General features: G+C 30.2%; 1 protein-coding gene across 1 annotated transcript; it reads left to right on the top strand.

Moving 5' to 3' along the window:
• Positions 1 to 7,459: 7,459 nt before the first annotated feature.
• Positions 7,460 to 8,470, top strand: LOC127254903 (probable carboxylesterase 12). Its single transcript, XM_051280254.1, has one exon. It carries the CDS (start codon positions 7,513 to 7,515, stop codon positions 8,449 to 8,451), a length of 939 nt encoding a protein of 312 aa, XP_051136211.1. The 5' UTR covers positions 7,460 to 7,512; the 3' UTR covers positions 8,452 to 8,470.
• Positions 8,471 to 10,842: the final 2,372 nt, after the last annotated feature.

The following is a 10,842-nucleotide window of genomic DNA, read 5'->3' as shown; positions in this document are numbered from 1 at the left end:
TTTTTTATTTTTATATTTTATATAAAAAATAAATATTGAAGATAATATTTTTTAAGCATATTAAATATAAAAATATATATACTCTCGAAATACATTAACAAATCATTTGATTTGTTTAAAGTAGTGTGATAAATTAATTAATAAAGTAATTTGATTGAAATTAATTAGGTTAAATATTGCGGGTGTTTCTTTTAATGTTTGTTTTATTGTTATTTTTAAATAATTTTTTGTTATGATTTTAATAATAATAAAAAAAACAATAATATAGCCTTTTATTTAAAAAAAAAATGAAAAAAATTGTAAAACTACATATCACATGCACAAATTGCTATTAATAAAATTAATAGCCACCAGTGTACTTAATACCTACCACCACGTAGGTTTGCACTTTCTCAATAGGTCTCGGCCAACCTATTCCGTACATCGCTTAATTTTATTAATAAATTTAGAGCGCGGGGTATTATTATTATTATTATTATTTAAATACAAGGCTTTGCTTTTTATAATTTATTTTTATAATAAATTAAATATTATTTTATTTTAATTTTCCTATTTTAATTTTTATTTACAAAAATCAAATCAAATATATATTTTTTATTTATTACTCCATCCATCCCACTACTATGTCCATATTGCCGTTTCTGTTAGTCCCAAGTCTCAGTCACTTTCCTTTTTTTTTAAAAAAATAATTACACATTTTAATATCATTTAAAATTTTTTAATTTAATTTTTTTTAATTTTAATTAAACTAATTAATTATTTTAATCTTAATCTATAATAATAATTTATATTATGGGTTAATTATTTTCACTAGTAAATTCTTAATTATCTACTAATTATACTTATCCTAAATTCTCGTGTCTACGGTAACCAAGACTTTCAACGTGAGACAGAGGGAGTAATAAACAATATTTCAATTCAAAATTTTACTATTTAAAATCCGAAACAAAAACCTTATAAACAAATACACTCGTTATTTTTTTACTATTATAAACATTCTTTTAGTATACAATTCCTATTACTATTTTTTATAAAAATATATTTTATTTTTTAACAAAATGTCCAATCACTATTTTCATATAAAACATAAATGCAAAATATAGACAAAGATATTAATCAAATACATTATAAATATTTAATTTAATATTTAATAAATATATATATATATATATATTTGTTCATTCTGTCCATAAAATTTATGCTCAATTAAATTGGATATGAGTATTCATAGTTATAGTATTATATTAGTTAATTGTGATATAAAAAAAATAAAATAAAATAAAATTGTATATAAATATTTTAATGAGATGGGAGAAATTTTCTGATAAATAAAAATTATAAATTATTATGACATCTTTATTAAAAATATATATTGAAGAATCTAAATTAAATAATACTATGTATGACTTTTTTAGTATAGCCCCCTCAAATTGTCTAGCGGGTTGAACCGGGTCAAGCCTAGACCGGCCCTATTTATTATAATATGGTCTAAAAGTAGGTTCGGTAGAAAAAAATTGAAGTTTAGATTTTGTCACGATTTTAACATGAGTCACATTCCAGCTCATTAATTACAAATACCATAATTATATACTCCCTCCGTCCACCGTCAATCTATTCATTTTGTCATTTTAGTCTATCCATCACAAATGTATCTATTTCTTTTTTTTTTAGTAAATATATATTCCACTAAAATACAAAATTACTCCACAATTTATATAATATTACACAAATGCCATCAAATAACACCACGTAATACCATAAATGTTAAGAAATATAATAGTTTTTATGTATATCAATTGTACCACGTATCAATATAATACTAATATACTAAAATTTACGTGCAAAAAGTAAACGGATAGATAGGTGGTGGACGGAGGGAGAATTTCATTTAGAGCTGACAATGAATCTATTCGTATTGGATTGAATCTTTTCGACGAGTAGAATCACTCAATCCTAATTCGATATGTTTATTACCATATTAAGTTTGCATGGATCCATGTATATAATTAGATCAAATTTTTTTACTCAAACACAATTATTTCGTCACGGATTTTGTGCGTGTTGTATTATATTAAAATTATTTTTATATAGAGTAAATAGATTAATTAATATTAATATATTATAATATTGAGTGTGTTAGATTCGAATTAAGAGTTTCAATTTTAATCTGATTTGTTTATTATCATGTCATAGTCTTGTTGATCTCTCTCTCTCTATATATATATATTTATATCAAAATCTTTGATTCAAAACAAATTACTCTCTTCGTTTAATAAAAAGGATTTCATTTTTTATTTTTATCCGTTTCAAAACAAAGATATTATTTCTTAATACAAGAATTGTATTACTTACCTAATATAATAAATATTCTTACAACTTTCAATATTACACAAATATTATTATTTTTTTATTACACAATACTAATAGAGATATTTTTGTCTTTTCCACTGCAATTCAATATAATACTAATATTTAAAAATCTACGTGAAAAAAAATATTACTCTTTTATTGGATAACGGTCGTAGCATTTTGTATTAGGTTTGTTTTTTACAGTCATGTCTGAAAAATCTATATTTTTTTTTTTTTGTTATTACATTTTATTTTTCGATATAAAACTTCGATATAATCCGATTGATGAATTAGGTACGGCTAGCATATAGTATACTTCCTCCGTCCCACATAATTTGTCCCTATTTTCTATTTTCGTCCGTCCCACGTAACTTATCCTTTCTATTTTTGAAAATATAATTATGCACTTTAATTGCATTTTAAATTTTAAATTTTATAATTTTCTTAATTTTAATTAAACTATTTACTTATCTTAATCTTAATTTATAATTATTTTTACTAATTAATAATTATTTTTACTAATACACTTTTTAATAACTTATTAATAATACTTTACCTAAATTCTCATGTCTACCGTAATACACTCGGGATGGAGGGAGTATAATTTAACCAAAAATAAATCCAAAATCATTTTAATTTTATTTAAATTCATACTAAATTGGGCTTAATTAGGTTAAGCAAGACTGGCCCAGTGTGGACCAAATTGATCCGCCTGGGCCTGGCCAACTTAATTAGGATTGTTTTACAATATTGATCCTATACTGAAAAATTGATATATCAATACTATGCTTGTACAGAATTTGTATATAATATTTTATGTTGAAATATCAAAATTAAACAATATATATTTTTCCAGTCTTTTTCTAAAGGTCACATTTATATTTTTATATTTGTATATTGTTTTTTTACAAATGTTCTTCTGTTAGTATTACAAGACACTAATAAAAGTATTTTTGTAATTGTTTATTAATTTGTACTATATTTCAATATAATGATTAATATTCAAATATCGCAGAGTTTAAGAAATAATAGTATTTTAATCGTAGTGAGTACTTAAACGTAATATAAATATAATTTTGTCTTTACTTTTGGTGTAAAAGTAATGATGCGGCAGTATAGTAAGAGTATTTATTTTTTTTTAAAAAAAGAAAAAAATTTATTATATTTTTGAAATAGTTACTTTATAATTAGACAATCTAACTTAAAAATATGTATATTTTGTAAGTGGACGAAAGGAGTATAGGGTGTGTTTGTTTTGTGAAAATGAGTTGAAGAAATATTTTTTATGTGAAGTATAGAGAATCCTGTATTGAATATAAAAATAATAAATGTGTGTAATATAGAGTAATATTTTTGGAAAAATGTGTGGAGAAAAAATTAAAAAGAACAAACCCTATAAGTTTTGGAAAAGAATTTGAAAAATAGTTTTAGTACGGAGACTGAATGACGTTAAACATGTCCCGGGTCGAAAACGGAATCTGATTTTCGTGGGACAATTGGATGAGGTAGGTTACTCGACAGTTTTTTAAACTAAGTCGTAGAAGGTAACCCAAGGGAGAAGAGATAGAACTCTCTACATGACGAAAAACATGCAAGACGGATCAGTTATGTGGCCATAAATAACGACACAAAGCACCCCCGCAGATCACAAGGGATTCCTACAACTACAATCAAATGTCTGATGCCTCCCAGTCTACCTTACCAACGATTCAGGCTCTAATACCATTTGTTACGAAAATTTCAGGAAATCAAGAAGAGGTAAACAAGGACAAAAGAGCACAAGTATTTGGTAACCTAGTTCGATCACGATAATCTACGTCTGGGGCGCTGCCAAGTCAGGAATTTTACTATAAAATACGCAGGTACATGTTAAAGTGAGAATACATGGATATTTATAACTTAAGCTTATGCCAATAATATCCAGATTATATCTCTAAAATCTAGAATATAATATCTAAATCATATCCCTAAATTTTAGGATATAATCAGGCTTCATATCTCAATAGTACACTTATACCAAATTATCGATATATGTCGATATACGAATATAAAAATATCAAAATTGTATACTATATTTTTTGGCATGTACCGAAATACCAAAAATGCCAAACTATATATTGTTACCATGCCAGAAAAGATCGATATAGTATCGTACCATACCAAAATTTCAGTATTTTTTATATTTATTTGATATGTTGTGTATGATATTTAGATATTTCAATATTATTTTTTGCGGTAATTAGAGTGCTGACTGTGTCAAATTAGTAATGTGTTGATTTGTTCAAATTAGCATACTAACATGAAACAATTAACATTTTATTACAAGATAGAGCATGTGCTCTATTATATAGAAGAATGTGCTATATGTGTTATATATTGTGTTATGATATATAATCGACTTATTATTGTGCTATATAAAATTATATAATATATTATGTTATATATTGTATTAACATTTGTTGTATGTATTGATAGTATTGTGTTGTATAATCTGTTTATTGTGCTAAAATAAAAATATATTGTACTAAATATAATTATACAATATGTAATATATTATATTAAGATGTATTATTGAATATGTGCTAATTTTTTATAAACATGTGGTGCTGATGTGATAAATTATGTAATTATAAATTTAATTAATACAATGTTTACTTTGATTAGTTAAACATTAGATCAAATTGTAGGCAAAATTGTTCGTAACTCCCTTGTGGTTTCGAAATCCAACGTAATTTTTTTTTTTTTTTTTACTTTAAAAATTGTATGACGCCTCCTTATACTTTAAAAAATGCTACATCAAACTACTATGTGGTTTTGAAATTCAGCATAAATCCTCACTTTATTTTAAAAAAAATTGCATGACGCTCCCTTATACTTTAGAAAATATTGCATAAAACCCCATGTCATGCAAAACCTATAGATAGGAAATCATCTTCTTATCACACGAAGAAGGTTTCATAGTGGTGGAGTTTCAGGTAATATTTTTTTAAGTATAAGGGGGTACAATACAATTTTTAAAGTATAAAGAGATTTTATGATGAATTTCAAAATCACATGGAAATTATAAGCAATTTTACCTAAATTGTATTATGTATAGAAGTTTCTAAAATAAATCAAATTATATTTCAAAGTCAAACAATATTGCTGAAGTGGTTACCGTTAATGATTTATTCTAGATCATTGGATAAGTGTTTAATCTAAAGACTATACTATATTATTTAATACAGGATAAAATTGAAAAAAAAAAACACATTGTTAATAATCATTCACCAAAAACTAATTTATATTCAATACACATCAATAATACTCTCTTCGTCCCAATACAATAGTCTTGTTTACTATTTTTGTCCGTCTCAAAATAATAGTCTTATTTTCATAAATAACTATATCACTATATAACTACCCTTACTTTTTCATTATTATTACACAATTGTCACTACCTTTTACACTAATACATTCACAAGGGCAAAAATGTCTTTTACCTATACTTTTTACCTACTATCAATATAATATCAATATTCCTTAAATCCTGTGCCCAACACAATTAAGGCTATAGTTCCAGAACGGGGGAGTATAACTTAGAATATTTAGACAAAAATATGAATATATAAACAACATATAGTTCATATTTTTTAATAAATAATTTATATGAATACAAACAATACATTAATAACATCCAATCGACACTTATATAAAAATATATATATATACTTTTTTCATTCGCTAGAATTACGATATTATTTGGTTTTGCCCGTTCGTTAAATTTATATTTATTCTATTATTGCTACTAATTTTCTTACTTACTCCACTATATTTTTATCAACTTTCAAATAATTACCCCAACTTTACTTTTTTACCTATCAAATTTTAATATTAAAATATTATTAATTATTAATTTGAGTATTCAACCAAAGTTATATTAATTTTTCCAAATAAATATATATATATATAATTATTAAATTATCCTTATAAAATCTACATCATTCAATTGGCCATATCAATAATTTAAAATGGCTTTAAATAAGTAGGTTGCCTAACCGCATGCCTTTATAGTGGTGGATAGCATAGCATGATAATTATACCGATAAGGTATTATCCAAGTAACAAAGTATGTATTAGTAAGGTTATTCAATGCCTTGTCTTGATAAAATAAAATAAAATAAAAAATTAAAAATAAATCAAATTTAATACGTTTAAAGATTTTTTTTTATAATTTTAATAATAGAAAAAATAATATTTAATATCAAATAATTAACTTTTTGTGAATTAATAATATATATTATATATTATAATGTTTTAATAATATTTATCAAAAATTATTCTAACTAAAAATACTAAGTGATCAAATACTTAAATTTTAATTTTAAATTCAAAATACTCTTCAAATTGTAAAATATAAATAATTTAATATTAATTGTAATTTTATTTTAATTGTTATATTATCTTTAAATTAAAATTTTAAAATATAAATGATCAAATTTTAAAAATATATTTTTTATACTCTAATTTAAAATCTTTAAATATAATTAATAAACTTTAAAAATAAATTATAAAAATTTATAGAAGAATATTGCTCCCTCCAACATCTAAATGTATGCTAGGGGCATGTATTTTAAAAAAAATTAATAAAAATAAAAATATTTTATTTTTAGAATAAAAAGGAGTAGAAAAAATGATATTTTTTTTACTATAAAAGAAAACGAAAATAAATTTAAATAACAACTAAAAAAAAATGAAAATAAATTTGAATGACAAATGGAGTATTATTTTAACTGTGCCGTTATTTTTAATAATTTTAACAGTTAAAAAAACACGCTCAATTCTATAACATTCAAACAAACAATTTTTTATAAAAATTATCCAAACACAAAAGTTAACTATTTTGGTTTTGAATTCTGTTCATTTTTAAGTTTATTCAATTAAAATTATCCCACGTGGGGCTTAAGAGTTGAGTAGGGCCTAATACTATCTTTTTTTTTAAAAAAAAATAAATTATTTTTTATAAAATATTATATCAAAAAATAATATAAATAAATCCGAACATATATACCCTATAAATTCATTACAAAATCTTAACAATCAATAAATTAATCTTTTAGGTTTACCAAATTAAAAGTAATTACACAAATAATCCAGCAAACAATCTCTCTCCGACCTCCGGAAATGGATTCCCTTCCCGCCAATATTATCCTCAATGTCCCGCCCTTCTTTCGTCTCCACGCCTCCGGCCACGTGGAGCGATACCGTGAGCACGATTTCGTCCCGCCGTCAACCGACCCCCAGAACGGCGTCGTTTCGAGAGACGCCGTGGTCTCGCCGGAAAACAACCTCGCCGTCAGGCTCTACCTCCCAAAATCCAAAGCCGCCGGAAAACTCCCCCTCCTCATCTACATCCACGGCGGCGGATTCTCCACCCAGTCCGCCTTCTCCTCTGTCTACCACCCCTACGCCAACTCCCTCGCCGCCGATTCCAATTCCGTCGTCGTTTCGATCGACTACAGACTGGCGCCGGAGCATCCCCTCCCAGCCTGTTACGACGATTCCTACGCCGCCGTGAAATGGGTCGGGTCCCACTCCCGGGTCGGGCCCGACCCGTGGCTGAACGAGTACGCCGATTTCGAACGGGTCTACATCGCCGGCGACAGCGCCGGCGCCAACATCGCGCACGACGTCGTGGTCCGATCGGCCGGCGGTTCGTCGTCTCCGGCGGAAAGCCTGGGGCTGAAATTCTCGGGTCTGATTTTGATCCACCCGTTCTTCGGGTCGGGCGAGCCCACGAAAGTGTGGGATTTCATCTACCCCGGCTCGACCGGTCCGACCGAGTTCCGGCTGATTCCGGCGGCGGACCCGGCGCGGCTGTCGAGACTGAGTTGCGAGCGAGTGATGGTGGTGGTGGCGGAGAAGGATTATTTAAGGGACAGAGGTCAGCGTTATTACGAAGCGTTGAAGAGCAGCCATTGGAAGGGGTCGGTGGAGCTCTTCGAGACGCCGGGCGAACACGTTTTTCATTTGTTTAATCCGACTTCTGAAAATGCGATTTCGATTATGAATCGCGTTTCTCAATTCGTCAACGCCCGACCTCGTCCGAAGTCGCGTTTCTAAGAATCGCGCTTTTGGTATAGCTACTAATAAGTCGCGTATGAGGTGTTGCACCTCTCTCTACATAATCTTAACTTAACTTAATTTATTTTTTTTTATTGTTTTTGTCCACCTCGTTAAAAGATATTTATTTTAATTATAATAAAAATAATTATATATAAATATTAAAATATTATTCTTTCCGGCCTCTAACGATCACATTTACGTTTTGCATCTGTTAATACGTTTTTTCAACAATAAAAAGTAAAATTCGAAAATAGAGAAATATTCCCGAATTTGATAGATGAATGTCTGAAATTAGAAACTTCTAAACACTGTAGAATGAAATAAGAATAAAATAAAGACTGGAAAATAAAGTGGTGATCCCCAAAAGCGATTTTCTTGAATTTGATGTCGATTGAAGATGCCCTCTCTATACCGTACATAATCTTTAAATAACCCCTTGAAGATACGGTTTGAACCGCTATCCGGTCGGTTACCATAACCGCTGTTAACTCTCCAAAAAATTCTCTTCTATCGACACGTATGAGAACCGTCACGTCACGTCCGATTTTAAAAACCACTCACCAGTCGAAACTACCTCCACTACCAGAAACTGCATTTTACCCGACCTATAGGGTAACTATTTTTAATACCTAACCTTCTTATGCCCGACCCTTTGGAATTTGTCCCGACTAGGTCCGACTTCTATATTCGATCTATTTGGTCCCGACCAGGTCCAATCTTATCAACCATCCGACTTTCTTAAATATGACCTTCGGACTTTGACCTGATTAGGTCCAATTTTGACGTCCGAACTATTTGCTCCCGACCAGGTCCAATCTCCTCATTCGCCCGACCTAGGGGATTTACCCGACCAGATTTGGACAGACTCAAAACTCATCCGACCTGGTTACTACAATAATATTTGGACTTTCAAAAGCCCATTGGACGTTTCAAATGACCTAATCTTGGCAGACCCATTTCCTAAAAACCTATCCATTATTTTGTGCTCAACAACTTGCCTCCTCCTGCCGAAACGTCACTCCTCGAACTACGAAGACGTGACGTTTTAGGGTTACAGTGTGATAATCACACTGCGCTGCGTCAAATCAAAAGGGTTTATGTTAAACCCCCACTTCATCTTCTCAAACTTACACATTCACAATTCTAGAACCCTTTCTGCTCTCGTATAACTCTCTCCTTTGTTTTTTCCTTCTATCTTTTCTCACCCTCGCGTAAATGGCTAACCAATACGTTCCTGCACTCCCTTTTGACGGAACCGAACCCTCAATACCCCTTGTATCTTCCAAAGTTCTTACCCCTACAATCCGTCCTTACTGCACTACCACCGCGGATGCTGAGCGTATGAGCTCAGTCATTGTTCAAGTTTCTCCTATTATCGTCAACAATGAAGCGTTCAAACCGGAACGTCTTCTGGATAGCATCAAGACTCACTTGACCGACCCAAAAGATGCTTACCGGAAATGGTACGCGAGGCTCCTTCCACATTTTGAAAATCAATGGAAAGCCCAAGAGATCGATAAAGCTATTCTCCTTTCGACGCAACCCCTCTACCTCCATGACAAGGTTCTGATGGCCATGGCGGCTTTTTGGCATTCGTAAACAGGTGCTTTTTTCCTCCCATCAGGTCCAATGGGTCCAACCCTAATGGATGTAGCAGTGATCACGCATTTGCCGATCATAGGAGAGGACCCCGTTCTGGTTTCTCTCGGGAATCAAGAACTTCCCCCCAACCATCAAGGTTGGGCCCTGGCCAAACTGCATGAAAGAGAAAGAGGATGGACATACTTTGTCATAAATATCAGGGTAAGGAGGATACCCCTGTTTCCGAGTTGGAACACACTGTTTTCCTCCTCTTTTGGCTCTGCAGGTATATCTTCTTCCCTTTTTTTTTTTTTTTTTTTTTTTTTTTTTTTAATATCTTTGGTATGCACGAAGTTTGAATGTTGAGCTTACATTCCTTTCTTCTTATCTTTCACAGATATATCATTCTTTCCCCTTCTAAACTTGTCATTTCAACTCATATTGACCTAGCCATTTATTTGGCATGTGGTCATTTCTCTTCTTTAGATACCTTATTTCTAGCCAACTTCTTTGAAGGTTTAACCCGAGTAAGTTCCCGTCTTACAGATACCAAAAAGGCGGACACTGCAGTCTCAGGACCATTTTGGTTCCTGGAACTGTGGTTCCGTCTATACTTCCCCTCTGCATTTTTTGGTCGCCTCCCAATTTCTCCTAACCCTTACAGGTCTATTGGCTATGCCTTAGCCAGATTGACCCCGAACTCTTCTTGTATAAAATCCTCTGACTCTATAATAACCCAAATTTTGACCGAAGATCGGAACAATTCCCGTTTTTTTGTATATATAACATTAATGCAATATTCGACCG

The sequence above is a fragment of the Andrographis paniculata genome, unplaced genomic scaffold, assembly GCF_009805555.1.
Source record: "Andrographis paniculata isolate CXL003 unplaced genomic scaffold, ASM980555v1 Contig12END, whole genome shotgun sequence".
In the NCBI taxonomy this organism is placed as follows: Eukaryota; Viridiplantae; Streptophyta; class Magnoliopsida; order Lamiales; family Acanthaceae; genus Andrographis; species Andrographis paniculata.
Note: the sequence above shows the minus strand (reverse complement) of the source record. Positions and strands in the feature narration are given on the sequence as shown.